This window comes from Oryzias latipes, chromosome 17 (genome assembly GCF_002234675.1).
Source record: "Oryzias latipes chromosome 17, ASM223467v1".
NCBI lineage: Eukaryota > Metazoa > Chordata > Actinopteri > Beloniformes > Adrianichthyidae > Oryzias > Oryzias latipes.
The window spans coordinates 17154169-17172346 of NC_019875.2; the positions used below are offsets into that span (position 1 = coordinate 17154169).

General features: G+C 36.7%; 2 protein-coding genes and 1 non-coding gene across 4 annotated transcripts; 1 reads left to right on the forward strand and 2 right to left on the reverse strand.

Moving 5' to 3' along the window:
• The first annotated feature begins 1086 nt into the window (after window positions 1-1086).
• On the forward strand, window positions 1087-8103 carry LOC105356198 (SH2 domain-containing protein 1A). 2 transcript variants are annotated; one of them, XM_011486513.3, is made up of 4 exons: window positions 1087-2759; window positions 7226-7286; window positions 7369-7513; window positions 7658-8103. In XM_011486513.3, the coding sequence occupies exons 1-4, from the start codon at window positions 2608-2610 to the stop codon at window positions 7702-7704; spliced, it is 405 nt and encodes a 134-aa protein (XP_011484815.1). In that variant the 5' UTR covers window positions 1087-2607; the 3' UTR covers window positions 7705-8103. The 2 variants fall into 2 exon arrangements, with proteins under 2 accessions (XP_011484815.1, XP_011484816.1); XM_011486514.3 differs by having other exon boundaries at window positions 1095-2759; window positions 7372-7513.
• A 3175-nt stretch (window positions 8104-11278) lies between these two features.
• LOC101158305 (prolactin receptor) lies at window positions 11279-18102 on the reverse strand. Its single transcript, XM_020710923.2, has 10 exons — window positions 18082-18102; window positions 16628-16701; window positions 16491-16540; window positions 16215-16369; window positions 13499-13674; window positions 13134-13261; window positions 12908-13052; window positions 12724-12826; window positions 12215-12296; window positions 11279-12103 (listed from the first exon to the last, which is right to left on the reverse strand). The coding sequence occupies exons 2-10, from the start codon at window positions 16692-16694 to the stop codon at window positions 12017-12019; spliced, it is 993 nt and encodes a 330-aa protein (XP_020566582.1). The 5' UTR covers window positions 16695-16701; window positions 18082-18102; the 3' UTR covers window positions 11279-12016.
• trnae-cuc lies at window positions 17785-17856 on the reverse strand. Its single transcript has one exon. It is a non-coding gene; the product is annotated as a tRNA-Glu (tRNA).
• Window positions 18103-18178: the final 76 nt, after the last annotated feature.

The window sequence follows — 18178 nt, forward strand, 5'->3', positions numbered from 1 at the left end:
ATCATCATCTGGGTTTCCCAAATTGTTTAAAGGCATAGTGATCTTAGCGGATGTAAACTTTTGACTTTGATCAAACTAACAAAAACTTGTCTAGAAAAACCCTTGTCTCATTATTCTAACATTTAGCAAATAGAAATAATTTTGTTTATTGTAATTGACCTAAAACAGGAAATGTTTCAGGTCTGAAAGAGAGAAAAAAAAGCACGTGTGTTTTATGTGGTGTATGTATATATATATATCAAAACTTAACTGAACATTCAGAAGCTGGTTTCAAAAGTTCGTTTCAAAAGTTTTTACAAACACAAATATTGCAATAATTCATCACGTCATGAAAAATAACAAACTGGGCCCATACTCTCTCACTCATTCAGACAGTAAGTTATTACCCCCGGGGGAAAAAACTTGTTGCAGGCCTGAAAAAATTCACCGACTTCCTTAGTCTTCCGTGCAGAGCCGTCCTGCGTTCTCCGTGCAGCTTTAGCCGTTGCTCCGCCTTCCACAGCACCTGCCGTCTGTCGCGGGGAAAATCCAACGTGCTCAGCGCTGCAGCTCCGCTCCGTGGGCTCCGGGTCACGCTCAAGTGAGAAACTCCAAAATGGGAAACTTTCAGTCACCTTTTCTGTCACGGGAAACCACTCTAAAGTTTTCCTCCTGACTTTGGCCGGCAGAAAGTTTATTTTTCCCGTCTTCTTCTCCACTTCCCCGCGTGCTTCCACATCCAGAACCTCTTTTTTACTCTTTTTTTTCTTTCTTTGATCCTCTCCTCAGCCAATCAGATCAGTCCAATGAAAACCAAAGAACACTCCACAGAACACTCCGCATTTCTTCAAAATAAAACATAGTCCTGTAAACTGACTACGTTGAGGTTACATAATCCAAAAAAGTCAATAAACAACAATAACATTGTTATTCACAATCAACCCATTTCCTTATAGTTAAATATGTGTCATCACCCAGACTTATTCAACAATATTCCTTTTAGCAACTCTGCAATTTCAATATTAATTCTAATATTGATCATTTATGGGATTAATTTATTTAATCCTCCTCCTTTTTTCTTCTCGGGGCTACATATGTAAATGATTATTATTACTCTTAAATATGAATAGACATATTTGCACTCATAGACTTATACATACATACCATATTTTCTGGCGAATAAGTCACAATAGATAAAAATATTAATAATAAAGAAGAAAAAGCATATATCTATTGCTCTGAAGCATAAGTCACAAGTTTGGGAGAAATATGTGACTTTTTTTTATATTGTAAAATAATGGGTTTTTTTTATAAAAAAAATTTGGTGCAAAGCTTTAGGAATAAATCTGCCAAGCCTGGGGAAGTACTGCGTTCAACCTTAAACACGATTACTGCGTCAAATTTGCATCTGCTGGCTCTTTTTTTGGTGCGCCTCTCATCTCATCTCAGTCATTGATTAATGGTTGTCCAGAGATTAGTTTACAAACAACAGTATATTTGAGCCAACATTTATTTTGTAAGAATCGTATATAAGTCGCTCCTGAGTCACAAACCTGGCCAAACCATGCAAAAAACAGCAACTTGTACTCCAAAAAATACGGTAATTTCCACTGAAGTGTCTGTTACTGTCCTTGATTTATTGGTTTGGGTCAACAGTAATCTTTTCTTTGTTAAGAATTCAATAGAAAGTGTGGAAAATAATGGGAAAAAATACAAATATTGGGAAGTTTCTTCTTCTTTTCTAAATGTGTCTACAAACTCCAAAACAGTTAGAGTAAGAAGCCAAATAAAACTAGAGAGTGGGGCCTGTTTCCGCTGCAAGGTGACAGGTTGTTTTAAAAAGTCACACATTGCAAAAAGATAGTGCAACACCTTATAACATGCAATACTGTAGTCATGTACAGAATTGCAAAAAAACAAAAGAAAGCAAAATGCATGTTTTTAAAAACAAAAAACTGAATGCACAGGGGGTTGCAGTACCGTAAATTGTGCATTTTTCAGGTTGCTGCTGTGTAAACCACAGTTTTTTCTGATATAAACAAGAAGTCTGATTGATTTTTTTTTCTTTCTTTTTTGTTATGAACATCTGACGATATTTATTTTGGCCTTAAACTGCACCAGGGATGAATGGGGTTTTTGTGGGTTGGAGGGGGTGGGGGCCTTTAGTCAGGTGATTTGTGCGTGCTGCATCTGTGCCTTGCGAAAATGCTCTTCACATCCAAAACTATCCTTTTTTGTAAAAGTGTGAAAAATGTTCAGATTTAGCTCTTCAGCAGATGCCCTCGTCCAAAGCAAGTAATGAAGTCGCTTGTTTCAAGAAGATAAAAGCTTATATCATTTATGCCACATGAGCTTATGTCTTTTTGATTTTGCTGTGGGATGAAAAAAAAAAATTAAAAAAAACGTTCCAATAACATAAATGAAGGAGGGATATTTATAAAACGCCCCAAAATAAACCCCCTTATTATTGTAAATAACGTAAATAGATGATGAAGTACATGAGGTGTATCCGCCTCACAAAAAGGTGTGAAAACCAAAAGCTTTTCCTGCCTGGTAACCTTTCGCTCACTAGCTGACTGCGGCAGTCGTCTGTACTTCCACCAACAAGACAAATGCCTCTGAGGCAACATGGAGAGAGAAGGAATCTACATCCAGTCCATCTATTACGGGAAGATTGGAAGCGTGGTCACAGAGAGGCTGCTGGAGAGGTTCGGACAGGATGGCAGCTTTCTGCTGAGAGACAGTGAGACTGTGCAGGGAGCTTACTGTCTCTGCGTGAGGTGAGCAGCACATTTCACCAAAATGGGTCATTTTCCCACTCCTGTGGTTTTTTAATGGTCTTCTATTCAAGAACGATTAATTAAACGGAGAAATGTAACTTTGTAACTTACAAAGTTACATTTCTCTGTTTCTCCGTTAATGTTGTAAGTTATAACTTACAAAGTTACATTAAATGTAAGTATTAGAGAAAAGCAGATGTGTACAAAACCGTTCAAATGTTTTAACGTCACGTTTTCATCCGTTTCCAAATAAATTCCACTGAAAACAGAAAAAGAGAAGCCAGCATTAATTAGTTTTGTGCCTTCCAGCAAACTTTCTTTTTCTGTACACTAACGGAACCACATCTCTGACATGTTGATCTCGAAAGAAGAACAAAGTTACGAATGTTGCAAAGCTGATGCAGAAGGCACATGAAAAAGGGGTAGAAGTGTACCTCAAAACTGTGTGGGTGGATTGCAACGAAAAAGAAAAAAAATGAGCAAAAGTGTTTTTATTCCTTTTGTTTGTGGAAGCACCAAACTTCAGCGTTAGTTCTTGAATTTTTTACTAAACCACATTTTGCCCTCTTTACAGAAAGTTTAAAGAACATAATATCATTTAGATCTTTGAGGTAGACGTGCTTTAAACCGTCTTACAGGAAAGAAAATGTGTGAAACTGGAAGCACTTTAAAAAAACTGAAATCTAAACTTGACAATTAAGAAAAACAGCAGTTTGTAATTGAAGGCCAATAGTTTTGAAGCTTACAAAATTAACTGTTTGTTTAACAAGATCTGTAAAAATAGAAATTTTTATTTAGGCTGTAAATCAAATTAATTTGCATTTTTGTATTTCACTTAAAAAGATTTTGTTGAACATAAAATTTATTTAAGACAGTTGAGTAACAAAATAGTTGAAAAAGGGCTAGAAATCAGACTACAAAAACTATTACTTTAGTGTTTTTAAACTGACTGCATCTTTTTTTCTTCTAAAGTGGAGCGATTTGCTCTGAACACAGCTGTTTGTCTCCATGCAGCATCAAAAGAGAATAAACGAACAAATGTTTCTACATTATTTATGATCAGCTGTGGTCACTGTTGTCTGAGGGTTTTTTTGGGAAAAAACTCTGACAACAATTAAAGTTTATTCATGACTGAAATGAGTCAAAATATTTATGATCTCAAACTACTAAGTTTGAGTTTTACTTCTCAGTATCAGTGGCACACAGTTAAATCAATGGCTGGTGAGGCACTCTTCTCTAGAGTATAATTGACACTTTTTATCATTATTAATTTTAGGACTTTTATTTTTCATGTATTTTTTCTCTTTAATTAACAAAAACAAAAGGGGAAAAAATATTCTCACTTTTCAATCCACAGCATGCAAACTGAAAAATTTCAAATGGAGTTTTGATTAATTAAAACAATAATATTTTTTTAAGAAAAAGGATAATTTTAATTTTAAATCAAATTTAGGTTTCAAATCCTTTTCTATTATTCATTCATTCATTTTTATTACTCTTTGCAATTAAATATTTTTCATCAAATCAAGAAGACTTTTTTTGCTCTGATCTTTATTCATACATATTACACCCCAAAAAGCCTTTGTAATTCTTTTTTTTTAAGACCTAAATTTATTTTTGTTTTGGTTTTTACCCAAACTTAGGTCGCTTTCTTTTTTAAAACCATGACTCCCAAGCTGGGGTACCATCACAGAAAAAATGTGGAAAACGGCCCACAGCATGTGACAGCTTAGTTGTCCATCTTTTATGTCAAAAACGTTGTATGGTTGCTCAACAAGGGTTTCCATATTTGTCAAATATTTTCCAAAGGATAAATCAAAAAGTGCTATTCTGATAACAACCAGTCATCGTGTGTTTAGAAGTTCAGCAGAGCCGACTAAAGTTCCGACTAAAGCTTTAGGGTGTTTTCAGACTGGAAAGATCCTTTGTTCTGGATCAAGTCCCAAACCTTACGTTTGGTCTGTATTCAGACTGTCATCAAGCGACCCATTCAGCTAGCCCTGGCTGCAGTGTGCAGACCAAGGCATGGTTCAACCCATTGTATGTGATTCTTCTTTGCCACCACAAAGAACTTTGTAAATTACAAAATTTATTTTTCTTCACATTTTTTAAGTTTTGTTGGAAATAAGTAACACTGGAAAATGAAGCAAAATCCAAAACTACTTAACTTTAATTGATGATTTGAAAAGAGAATTTAGGATTTGCAAGAAATCAATTCTATCTAAAACTGTTTCCACAACCAACCTGCACCTGAAAACTAAGAGAATCTCCTCCTGAACAGAGCAGATCCTTTCTGATGGATGAAACCAGATCAGCATCACAAAGCTGAGACATTTAGTGTTTATGAATCCCAACCTTTACTGTGACGAAAAATCCCACACAGTAGGAGTGCCTCAACGCGTTTAACTCCGCCCACATTGAAGCACGCCTCGGTCTGCAGACTGCATTCAGGGGCTTCTCCACCACCTAGCTGTTAAAAATTGGAGGGTAGTTTGTATGAGCATCCTACAGGCACTTCTGTATCACCTGCACATCCTGTGTGTGCAGCAGGTCAGTGAGGAGCCACCTTACCAATAGCTAGAATGCTGCATAAAGGGCACCTTACAAAAGCATCTCCCGTCCGTCATTGCGTGTGACTTACAATATCCTTACAAATATGTCACAATATACTGACCACATCTACGAGAATGGTACATTCCATTTTCATGGCGTCCCTTAAAGTGGACACATGAACCTCAAGGGAACTCCTAGACACACCTGCACTTCTATCAAGAAGCAGCCCCTCCTGTCTTTGACCCTCTACTGGCCCTGACAACCCAAAAACCCAAACGGGTGTGTGTGAAATCAAATTAAGCTTTAGTGAGGACTACGTCTGCATGGGATGACTCATCTCCCAGTTTCTTAGCAAAGAGCTTTATAAAGCTCTGCCCCAGAGCACCAAACACTGGGGAACCATTGGTAAAAAAATACATTCTATTTGACAGAATTCAATGACAAAAAAAAGCAAACAAGTTTTTTTTTTCCTTCCAAAACAGCTATTCTTTGTTTGTTATTTTAGGGGATTCAACTTTTCCTATGCTAAATTTTTAATTTTATCTTTTGTTTGAGCCCCTTTAAAGGAATGATCAAGACATATGAGCTAAATTAAGTTACATTTGGTCATCAATAAAATCTCAGTTCACAATCAAGGTTATCTCAAAGTGATACACAAAATGGAAAAGAAATATTAAATTAAAAATATAATATAATGCAGTTCAATCCTGGTATTCTAAAAAGGCATCGTTATCTTATATCAGAAATATAAAAATTATGTGGAAGAGTCTAATAAACACAGACTTCTGCTTAAAAAAGATCCATCAATTGGCTGCCAGTTCTATCAGGCTTGACATTCATTTGACATGCGCTCAAACGTCCATGGTGGTAATATGGGACAAGCAGGGAGGGGCTTCTTCATCTCTTTCCTTTGCCACCGTTTATTAGCAGATGTCCACCAGGACATTTGAGGAAGCTTGTTTTGAAATGCCAAAACGGTGCAGATCTCGCAATTTAGGCATAAAACGGAAACGGTCCCTGATTGGTCAAAATTCGATCTGTTTAACTTGCAATGGCAGCTTTTTGTAAGTAGAACCCCAAAACAGTCCAATGTAGCTACAAGTGAATGTGAGAGTTTTGAATGCTGGAGCCTGAAAAGCGCTTGAACGTGAGTTGCAAAGAATGACCTGAGCTTAGCTTTATATGGAATAATCAACTCAAATCAATCTTATCAATTTTTATATAGCACTTGTCCACCAAAAATAAATAAATAAAAATGAATGATTTCAAAAAAAATCCGGACGCATAAAAATTGAACCCTCATCTCAACAATTACTCCGTAGTAGCTTGGAGGTGTGTAACTTTTTTTTTTTTTACAAGCTTATTTTCCCCGCTTCTGGTTGTTATAGGTTGGTGCCATCAGTGTGAATGTGTTTGTAGGTGAATGCAACTGTGACTGTAAAGCGCTTTTGGGCCTTAAAGCAAGGTAGTAAAACGCTGCATAAATAGATGCCGTTTACCATTTTATATCTTGATTGCTCTTTTTTTTTCCGCCTCCTTTAGCTTGTCAAGCTTACCATTTGATTTGTGACAAAGCAGATATTAAGGAGCCAGAAACAAAATCTTCCACCATAAATTCTAAATTCTTTACGAAATAATCTAATTAGGTGTCTGGGTGAGTAATCATTTTTAAAAGAAGAACACTTGGAATAAATCATATAAAGATAGGTTTTATAAATAACTCTATATAGAAATCAGTTGCAAAGTATGACTGATGTCTGGTTTCATGTGCACTGAAAACAATACTGAAATCTGAGTCACCGCCAAATATGCCCACCATGTCTGTTTCAAACTTTCAAACCGTTGCACGAATGCAAGTGTCCGTCTATACTCATTTCAGATTAATTCATGTCTTGATACTTGTCTTCATACAGGAAAGCACCGTTTGTCTACACATACAGGCTTTTACACTCTACGTCTGGCTGGTCCCTTCAGGTGGGTAAACAAGAAAAAAATAAAAAACTCATCAGCATGGGTCTGTTTTTATTTGCAGCTCTATGAGTTTGTGTTTCTTCAGCAGGATTCAGGAGAGAGCCTACGGAGATTTGAAGCCCTGGAGTCCCTGATCAATCACTACAGAAGGGTCATGGTCACTCGTGTTGGTATTGTCCCCCTGATCGCCCCCCTGAACAAGACACAAATACCAGACAGCATCTGTGAAGGTACCAATGGCATACCATAAAGGGTGTTTCATTTTATGACAGCACACTTGCACCCATAAATGGTTTCTGTTGAGTCAAAAAAGGTCTTTTAAAAAAAGAAAGAAAGAAAAAAAGGAACAATAACAATTCCGTTTTCTACCACAGAGTTTCTCTACCTGGAAATGAGCAGCGGCAGCAGCAAGACCAAATGACTAGGTTCAACATTTCAAGCTAGCAGGTCCTGCAGAAGCTTGGCAAACATGTTTACCGTTTCTTACTTTTTGCAACACGTATCATGTTGTGTTGCTGGATCTCAAATTTAAATTATATTTTTATCACTCAAAGAATCAGTTTTGTCATTAGCTGTTCTTATGTGTGAGTTGTAGATAGATGAATAACTAATTTTAACCCCCAAATATATCTTAAATTATTCATAGCATGAATTTTCAATGAATAAACATGAACAAATACACATTTTTTCTTCTTTACTTTTCTTAATATAGTTTTCTCGTATTGTTTTTAACCCTTGTGCTATCCTAGGCACTTTAAAGTTGGGAGTTGGGTCATCTAGACCCACTAGACAGTGCTCTGAACCTTTTTTCTTCAATGGTTTGTGATCTTCACTGCTGTCCATGGATTACATGAAATCTTTCCACCTTTATCCACCTTTGTCATGGTAGGAATAACACGTCAATGTAAGGGTGGGGTCATCTAAGATAGCACAAGGGTTAAAGTCCTCTTTATTAAAAAATGTCTTTAAATTTCCTCAATTCAGCCCCACATATATAAGAGATAAAAATTCTCCTTTTTGTTCTGCTCTTACTTTTCTCTCTGCCCTCTAACTGAAAGTTGTGTTTTGATTTCTAAATTTTGTTTAATCTTTTGTAAACAATGTTGCCGTTTTATTAAATTGTATGCAATAATTGGACTGTTTTTGACATCAGCTTTTTTTCCTCATAACTTGTTTGTAGTATAACTGAGTGTTGGGTTAAATCATAATTGTATTATTATTCCCCAAACCTAAACAGTAAGGCAGATTAAATAAAATTATTTGATTTATCCTAGAATTCCTCATTTTAATGCTGTGACGAACTGTAGGCCAATGCAAAATGTGGCTCCACTTGCAGATTGTTCAAAACTATGTTTTATTTTACTTAATAAACATATTGTGCAATAAAATGAATGATTGTGGTCATTTCCCTTGATGTCATCACATGACACCATGATGGGATGTTGCTAAGAAAATTTTTGTGAAACTGGATTTTTCATGTTGCCACAAGTTAGAATATTCCCGTTACGCAAAAAATATCTTCCAAAATAGGATGTCTGTGCAAATGTAATCAGTGTCTGTGCGCAGTTCTTTTCTTGGTGATTAAGGTCGAACAAATTTAGAGTTTGGATAAATTTGGCAAAAGTCCATCCTCTCCAAAGGTTGTATGTGTTTGACTCTCAGGATAAAGCATGTTTTAAAACAAAAGTAACTGAAACCAGGCTATTTCTCCAAGTAACTACTGAAGACTTTTTTTTTTTTCTATAAGCCAGTCATTTCCTCAACGATCCAAACGTAAAACAAAGAAAAACTTAATTTACCTAACTTGATGAAACCTAACTTGATGAGAAAGCTGTTCCTTGATTAAAGGGGACATGGTATTGAGGCAGCTTAAAATATTTTGTTGTTCGGAAAAGGTGTTTGACCCGTGGGACAGCAAAATAAAAACCTTCTCACGGGATACGGGAATAATAAAAATTAAAATGTAACAAAAGTTAAAACTGAAATAAAAGTAACAAGATGTAAACTTTTAAATATAAACTAATCAAATGTAGCTCAGAACAGGTGAATCTTTAACCTAAAAGACATCATGTGTCCGGTGGGAAGAAACTACCCAAACGGCGTGTTTACAACGTGCAAAGTAGGATGAGAACATGACGCTGTGGTAAAGTCGTCTGCTAGAGATCCAAACCACGATATGCAATGAAGCTCTATGAATTGATGTTTATCAAGATGCATTATGCACACATCTATAGCTGGAAGCTTTGAAATAGTCATGATTTAGATATCTAAAGATGTGTCCGTGCCTACCAGGTTGTAGGTTTCTTTGATTTGAAATAAATCCAGTTAACAAAAGTATTTTCACCTATCGGTTTCATCTTATCATGTCTAACCACAGGTTTCTGTGATGTGTTCAATCCGGACTGTTGGTAGTCAGACATCTTGTTGAGATTCAATCAGCAGCATCTGGGTCACAATAAGAGAACAAGAGTGTTTTAAGGAAACCACAAACTCATCATTTTGAATTATTTTCCAGCTTTTTAATCTCCAGCAACAATCCAGAGAAGCACAGAGATTCTCATTTAAATCAGCGAGTCTAATTCGGCTTTTTTTAGCATGTGCAGAACGATCACTGTAATAGAAACACAATACTTTTATGACTACAAAACAAAGTACGTCTATGCTTTTATAAAACATCTACAATATATTAAAATGCTATAAAAATATGAGTCATGTGCAGAACGATCACTGTAATAGAAACACAATACTTTTATGACTACAAAACAAAGTACGTCTATGCTTTTATAAAACATCTACAATATATTAAAATGCTATAAAAATATGAAACAAAATGTGTTTCAAAAGTAAAACTTTGACAAAGTAGTTACTTGTCACCTGTCTGTTACAGCTCCTTATTTTTAGACATGTCGTGTAAGAACAGAAGAAACAACACTTGTTTAAACTTGTTTTTTTTTGTTTCTTACCAACTCTTATTGTGCCAAATAAACAAAATAGTGGCAAAGACCTTCACTTCCTGTTTAAGGGGCTGGACAAATGAAGCGGAAGGGGTTTGGATTTGTTTGCTTACCTTTTGATCTGAGTTGTACCTTTGTGTCTGTCTGTTCTATCTTTTGTTGTCTGTTTTTTTTTTTATTGTTGGAGTAACCCTTGTGCTATCCTAAGCACTTTAACATTGGGAGTTGGGTCATCTAGACCCACTAGACAGTGCTCTGAACCGCTTTTCTTCTATGATTTATGATCTTCACTGGTGTCCATGGATTACATGAAATCTTTCCACCTTTATCCACCTTTGTCATGGTAGGGAGAACACGTCTAAAGATAGCACAAGGGTTAAAGTGTCTTCCTCCCTGGGCGTGGCCAGACAATTAGCTGGAGCCCATAAAGAGGAAGGAGCTCAGTGTGAAGGGAGCTGGAAGAGGGAAGGAGCTTGTGTGAGCTGTGCCGCCACGTGGGTTTCCTGTGAAGAAAATCTTCTGTTACTGAAGCTAAAGGGCGTCTGCCATCTATGTTAAGCACGCCACTCTAGTCACACCACATTGTGACAAAACCTGAAGGAAGTTAAACAAAAAGTAAAAAACTAAATAGAATGAATAAAAATAGAAAATAACAAATAAAAGCCGGAATTTCAAAATAAGTGCATACAGAAAACTATAGCAAAAAAGTATATATTTAAAAGCTGATAACAGACGGACACAAACAGCAGTTTACTCATAGAGCTACCATAAAAGTTGCATTATGCGAACCTTGTTTGTCTTACATGTTAATTTTTGTCCTACACCTTCACCACATGTGACCCCACCCGTTAACCAAGTTTCAGTGTTTGCATGCAGCAATTACAAAAATAGAAAATAGACTTGAGAGATGCAAAACGTAAAAAAACAAAGTTTTTTTTTTAATACAAGAAGTTGAATGCTGATGTAAAAATATATATCTCAGATAAATGCATCTAGACATTAAAGAAAAACACAATTATAAACAACAGACCACAACAAGAATCAAGTTTCTCATCCACAAGGGAGAAAAGCAAGTGTGACAGAAAACGTCCACCACGCTTCTCTTCTCAAAGGACTGCCTCTCCCCGTGCTGCTTTTATTAAGAACACAAGAAGGAGGTAACAATTTCAAGACAAAGAGAAAAGTTCATTAGGGGGTGTCGTATAATGACCCATTTGGTGGATTCTAAGTTCAAACAGGATTCTTTATTAACTCAGGACAGTGTGTCGTAAAACCCCCTCATCCTTGCTGGGATGAGAGGCAGATGAACACACACAAAGCTGTCTAAAAAAGGTAAAAAGGTCAATCTGAGTTAACATTTAAACACACAGTTAAACAACTACATTTACACAATGATAATAATAAAACAATTTCCTTCACAATATAGTTAAGAGTAGATATTTTAAAGTTTGTCTCTTAAAACTACTTAAAAAAATAAAGGAGCAAAAACATCTTAACAGGCTTCACAGGTTGTGTTTCTATCAATTATTCAAACTTCACACAATGAATTTGATGTTTTTATCTACTAAAACCAGCCACTCTATATTTATTAGCCAAGTGTCGAGCAAATTAACCAAATCTAGCACTAGAAAATAACTTTTTCTGCAGCATACAAGCAAGATGGCGGCATAAATAGTTGCAAATATTAGCAGCTTTGTCTACTTTCAGCACACGTGTGTTGGCTCCTGATAGAGACTGAAGCGCCTGTTATTGCTGGCCCATCATGTGTTCGTCCTTCGGTTACTTTTTGTCATCAGAACTTTGCACCGTATCTTCAACTTCTGTAATTTCCTCTTCTTGACTTGCTGGCGGTGCGGGACAGGAAAACTGTCAACACAGTAACACACAAAAATAACATCTTCAGTCTATTTACATATTTGTGGTTGCGTGATCAATTAAATGAAAGGGAACTTGTGTCATTTCTGAGCGTGGGCTTACACTCAGGGGATCAATTTTTTCCAGGAAGTACTGGTACTTCTGTGGTGGGCGAGGAATCGGAGGAAACAGGAAGTTAGAGAGTCTGAGAAAGCAAACACACAGAGGTTGCATTAACATTCTTTTTTTATGTTTTTAAAACCTAACATTAACAGATAAATGTGGAAAAACCATCAAAATAAAAACAAGAAAAAAAACTCATATCCTCTCCAACATTTTCTCTTTTTTTTTTGGTCTGCATTTGCACTTCTTCTTATGATCATGTAAAGATCACTGAGGTCCTGGTTTGCTAGAGAACTTTGGTTTTGTTGTTTTTTTGCAAAAGAAAGGGAGGCAGTAACACAATCGTCTCACTTCCTCCTTGTGTTTTTCTCAAGAAGCTTTACAGCTGAGGCTGATGGGAATTTTTTTTCTTTGTCACGTTCAGAAGACAGAGCAAAGTTCAAACATCATCTGAGCAGCAGCTTAACATCAAAGGCTCAAAATGCACCAACTGGTAACCTGCGACATACCTCTGATGACGGACAAGTAGCAGCACAGCAAGGAGGATCATGGGTATTACAAGTAAAATCCCCAAAATCACCAGAGGGTTGAGTGGGTTGGTTTTTTCCAAAGCTGTAAAACCACAAATGCACCATTTTTGCATATATTGATAAAGCTGCGTGGAACTGGCAGTTGGGTCTGAGGAACACTCACTAAAAATGGGACTCCATTCACTCCATTGAGAGTTCCAAGCATATAACTCTGAGATCTTTGTCCTCATCCTCAACCTGTACGTGATAGAGGGATCCACATTTGGCTCAGTGTAAGACAGCTTTTCAGTCAAATTCTTGACATTCCCCTGTTTTGAAAGGAAACATCAAGAAATTCTCAGCTTTCACAGAACTCCATAAAAGTCAGACACACTGGTTTTTTGATCTACCTGGTCTCCCATGTCCAGCTGTAAGTCGTACCAAGATGCCTTAATTTCGTCCCTGCCAGGAATTTCCCATGATATCTTCAAGTCTCCATCTTTGATCAGTGCAGATACACTCGGTGAAGGTAAGACAACTGTTGCACAAAGAACAAAACACCTCATTTAAAACAAGGTAACATGGAAAAAAAATGACAGATGGCAAAGATCAACAGATTTATTTTTTGATCTTCATAGTCATGACTTTTTTTTTTTTAGGCTTACATAATTTGGTGCAACACCAGGGTGGTTATTTTGTGAAATGGTTCAGTATATTAGCAACAATTTAAAATGTAAATGATAAAATAATGAAATGAAAGAAAAAAACATTTTACTCAGAGATAATTTCTCAAATGAGAGGGTGTAAGTTGTCCATTTGTCCAGAAGGGAGGTGTTAAAACGGAGAGTGACATATTGCACGTTTTCCCTGTCGATTTCCCAAGATAAAGATCCTGTTCTCTCCACAGAGTTCTGTCTTTTAGAATCCACCAATTCCTGATCCTTGCAAACACTAGAAAATACAAAACAGAAGAAAAGACTTAGAACATAAGTGTAGCCCTTGTGCTATCCTAGGCACTTTAGCATTGGGAGTTAGGTCATCTAAACCCACTAGACAGTGCTCTGAACCTTTTTTCTTCAATGATTTGTGATCTTCACTGGTGTCCATGGATTACATGAAATCTTTCCACCTTTATCCACCTTTGTCATGGTAGGGAGAACACGTCAATGTGAGGGTAGGGTCATTTAAGATAGCACAAGGCTTAAATGTGCCCCCTCCATCCATTTCTTATCGTATTAAAGAGAAATATGAGGCTGTTTTATCAACTTTCACTGTCTGAAGCAAACACTTCCGGATTGAAGCCCTAATGCAATGTTCATGTAGCTTCTGTATTTAAGAAATTGAAGTCCATCGGTTCACTGAGTAACCATCACGAGTCAGTCACCATGCAGTCTAATGTCAATTTTTCAATAAGAAAAAAAATTTTTTTGTGCGTCAGCGCTTTTACGTAAAATTACTGACAAATATGCTGCAGGTAAATTCTGAGGTACAGTGGTCCTCGTCTGACGCGGTAGTTATGTTCTAAAAATAGGTGAAATCCACAAAGTAGAATTACGCATGTTTTAAGGCTGTAAAACCTCTCCCTCCACACTTTATTCGCTTTTCTAAGACAGACATGAACATTTTCATACTTTCATCTCGTTTCTCTCTTGCGTAAACTCTTTAACACCAGAGCTTTAGCTCCAGTGTTTACATTCTATCAACTACGGTAAGTCTTTGACCCCTTAACCCTTGTGATATTCTAGGCACTTTAACATTGGGAGTTGGGTCATCTAGACCCACTAGACAGTGCTCTGAACCTTTTTTCTTCAATGATTTGTGATCTTCACTGGTGTCCATGGATTACATGAAATCTTTCCACCTTTGTCATGGTAGGGAGAACACGTCAATGTTAGGATGGGGTCTTCTAAGATAGCACAAGGGTTACGCAAGTAACATAATTCCAGCGGAATCTGAAGCAAAGAAAAACTGTCTTTTCTGGTGAAGTGCTGACATTTCAACAGAAATCAGCTAATTCTGTTGCTGGGAAAAGCGCCTGTATGCAACACTTGACATTGGTTATGTGTTCCATACAAGTGCAAAACCAATAGGCAAAGCTGCTTCTATCCGCATCAGAATCAGATGATTCATGTCAATCGTGCAAACAGTCGAAGAGTGATGATATGTCAAAGAGCATATGCAAGAGTATATGCATACACATTTCCAGTGTTAACGGGTTAAAAAAGTCTCAAAGTGTACACCTTCGTAGAAAAATGAGTCCAGCGTTATAGAATGAAAACAAAGATCTGCTCACGATGGAAGATTCGTGTAAATTTGGCAGGCTGAACACATTCCGTGCAGAAGACACACAATGGAGGAGATTGATTGATAATAGTCTATGGCCAATCAGGATGCAGAAAACACTGACAAACAGCACTGTTATAATAGACATGAAAAAGCATGCAAAACTGCACTAAAAAAACACAAAATAGCAAGTCTGCGGTGAACTGCAATATAGCGAGGGACCACCGTACCATTTTGTTACATGTCAACACTAAGTATTACCCAGCAATTAGGTTGTGGTTGTTTGATTGACAGGTGATTGTCAAAGTCACACCTTTATTTAACTTTAGTGGTCATGTTTAAAAAAAACTTTTGAGCAATCTTCTTATGTCCATAACTCGGGTAGGGCATTCAGAAAAAAACATCCCAAACAACCTATTTTTGCAGGCTGATGTGGATTTTTAGCATTTTATGTTTATTCAAAGATCTTTCATGTTTTTTGTTGTGTTTTTTTGTAGCTGTTTTTTGCATATATGTCATACTGTGCTGCTTGTTCTCTCTGGTTAACTCCATATTAGCCTTACCTTTTAAAAACTTTAGGATTGTTTATTTAACATTTAACAAACCTGTTTTATGGAGTTCATGAAAAATATAAGAAACTATACTTTTTATTGTCTTGCAAATTATTTTATTTTTCCAGTTTTAAGAATAAAATAAAACTGATGCATCAAACTTTAGAGAGTCAAACCAAAAATCTCTTATCTTTTACATTTTAAAGTTGAATTTGAGCCCTTCAGTTTTGATCATTTTTGGATTACCTAAAATATAGAACAAGTGTTTTACTTTACAAAAAATTAGGCTAAAAAATAGATTTGAAACCGATTGTATAAGTAAAAAAAATCTCCCCTAAACACATTTAACCACATAGATTAAAAATATACATTTGTAAAAATATGAACGTTTTTTATATTAAACAGAACATGCAAACAGTAATAGCATTTAGAAAGACAAGCCGTTACATTTACAAAAAATCCGCACTTTGAAGGTTACTCAGCTTCTTTTGTTTTGTGTGCCCTCAGCTCTCTTTCTTCTTGTCTATGCTCAGATTTTCATTCAACTGTGTTTTTTACATACCTCAAATCAAAGATTCCCTCTTTTGTCTCCTTAAATCCTTCAAACATTTGATTTTTGGCTCTGATCAGAACTACTTGATGTGTAAGTAACAGTACCCGATGAAAACAGACATCCCCATGTCTTTCTCAGACGTATGGAATGACCAGGAGCAGTTGAGTACATCGGTTTGGTACAGGAGACAGGTAAAGGTGTGCTCTACATCCTTGTTTTCAATGGCCTCCGTCCCCCCGTTCGAATTCATTAGGTGGACCTGAAGGATTTCACAAACACAAAAAACAACAACTGATCATCTGTGAAGTTCTTACAACAAAATGACTTTTTGTGTGTGTGTGTGTGTGTGTGTGTTTTTGTTATTTATGTTTAGTTCTCACATGGTCTGACAAATAGTCCTCACAAACATCTCCATAGTTTTCTGCACTCACTATTAAGAGAAGAAGATAAATCCATCTGTTTCACCACACTGATAAAAAAATGACAGAACTTCTGCATGTTATCAGAAGACACCCACCGCTTTGTGAGGCCAGCGATAGCAGGAAACTTGTAAAAGGTACAGGAAGAGGCCAAATCCGCTTCATCTTCAACCTGGGGGGGGGGGTGCCAGACAAAATTACAAATTAATTTCAATCAAATGCACTTCTGCTGTTCGTTTGACATCACTTGCAGCTGCACCCAAACCCCGTCACCGTATAAACGACATCTTGTTAAATAATTATGGTGGGCTTTTGGTTTCATCCCCAAGTCTTTCGAACGAAGCCCCCCACCCCCGCTCCTCTGAACACTGCAACACTGTACATGGGTGATTTCCTGGCTTCCTCTTTTTTAAGTGCTTTGCGGCTGATGCAGAGTTCCTGTAAGACATCTCAATGGGTCCACTATTATTTTAATAATCCTTTCTTCACCCTTTTTGTATTAACTTTCCAGTGTGAAAAGTCTTGGAAAAGTTTTCATTTTATAAAGGTCACTGAGGTCATCAGAGATAGTCTCAGAGCTGTTCTGTTGAGACAAACTCCTTATATTTATTACAAAATAAAATTGTTAAAAAGTTACTGCTAACAATTGTTAAAGTGTACATGATATTAGAGTATTGTCAAAGACTCCCAACTGTATTATTGATAGATTGTGATCTTGAAAGGAGAAAGAAAAGCTCTTACCTTCTGCGCCTCCACTTACAGACTACTGGTCTTTTGCTCTCTAAGCTAAATGACACATTTCTAGGGGAAAGACTCAGCTTGACGTCACTTTCTGTACAGACATCCGGGAAGCCGGTGCCTTCTGTGTTTGTGTGTCTGTGTTTTTGTGTCTTTTAGAGGGAATAGAACCAAGCAAAAGTAATTCCACTGAGTGAATTTAACATCAAATGTGGGCAATGTTCTGAGATGTGATTTTTTTTTAATGGCAAATGCCTTCTTATTTCCTTTCATTTTGTTCCTTGTTTAAGGATGTTTAGATGGGTTATTGCATGTTGTCAGCATTATTTTTCTTAAGGATATGTCCTAATAGCCCAGTTTCTCCTGTGAATACCACTTTCTATGTTTAATTTAACTTAATATGTTAGTAGCAGACATATTTGCCTGACAGGTTTTGTTGTTGTTGTTCTTATCAGGTTCAGGAAAAATATTTGACAGCGAAACAAACCTCAGCAATACCACAAAAACAAAACAGTAGTTCCCTGACCGGGAATCGAACCCGGGCCGCGGCGGTGAGAGCGCCGAATCCTAACCACTAGACCACCAGGGACTGCGCTCCCTCACGGTGGAGGTGCATTGACAAATTGTAAAATATTTATGTCGGTGCATGGATGTGCGTTATTTTGATAAACTGTTGGATTTTGTTTGTTTTTACATTTTTAAAAGGGAGTGGCAAAAACAAAGAACAAATTGAAGAAAATGTCTTCCCATCCCCTCTTTTTGGCACAGAACAGCGCCTGTAAGTTATGAAATGCTAAATACATTAGAGACTTACCAGAAGTATGAATAATACTTTTTACTCCTCTGAGCTCCAACTGACTATTCAAATTTAGGCAGAGCAAAATTTGTCCTGGAAAAAAATGAAAGACTAG

What these genes read in the sequence shown, in the direction of transcription:
- LOC105356198 (XM_011486513.3), top strand. Translation starts at nt 2,608, where the DNA reads ATGGAGAGAGAAGGAATCTACATCCAGTCCATCTATTACGGGAAGATT. An exon ending in CGTCTGGCTGGTCCCTTCAG is followed by an intron (nt 7,287 to 7,368) that starts GTGGGTAAACAA and finishes GTGTTTCTTCAG; the next exon opens with CAGGATTCAGGAGAGAGCCT. An exon ending in ACCAGACAGCATCTGTGAAG is followed by an intron (nt 7,514 to 7,657) that starts GTACCAATGGCA and finishes TTTCTACCACAG; the next exon opens with AGTTTCTCTACCTGGAAATG.
- LOC101158305 (XM_020710923.2), bottom strand. Translation starts at nt 16,694, where the DNA reads ATGAAGCGGATTTGGCCTCTTCCTGTACCTTTTACAAGTTTCCTGCTA. An exon ending in ATTTGAGAAATTATCTCTGA is followed by an intron (nt 13,262 to 13,498) that starts GTAAAATGTTTT and finishes TTTGTGCAACAG; the next exon opens with TTGTCTTACCTTCACCGAGT. An exon ending in CTACTTGTCCGTCATCAGAG is followed by an intron (nt 12,297 to 12,723) that starts GTATGTCGCAGG and finishes TTGCTTTCTCAG; the next exon opens with ACTCTCTAACTTCCTGTTTC.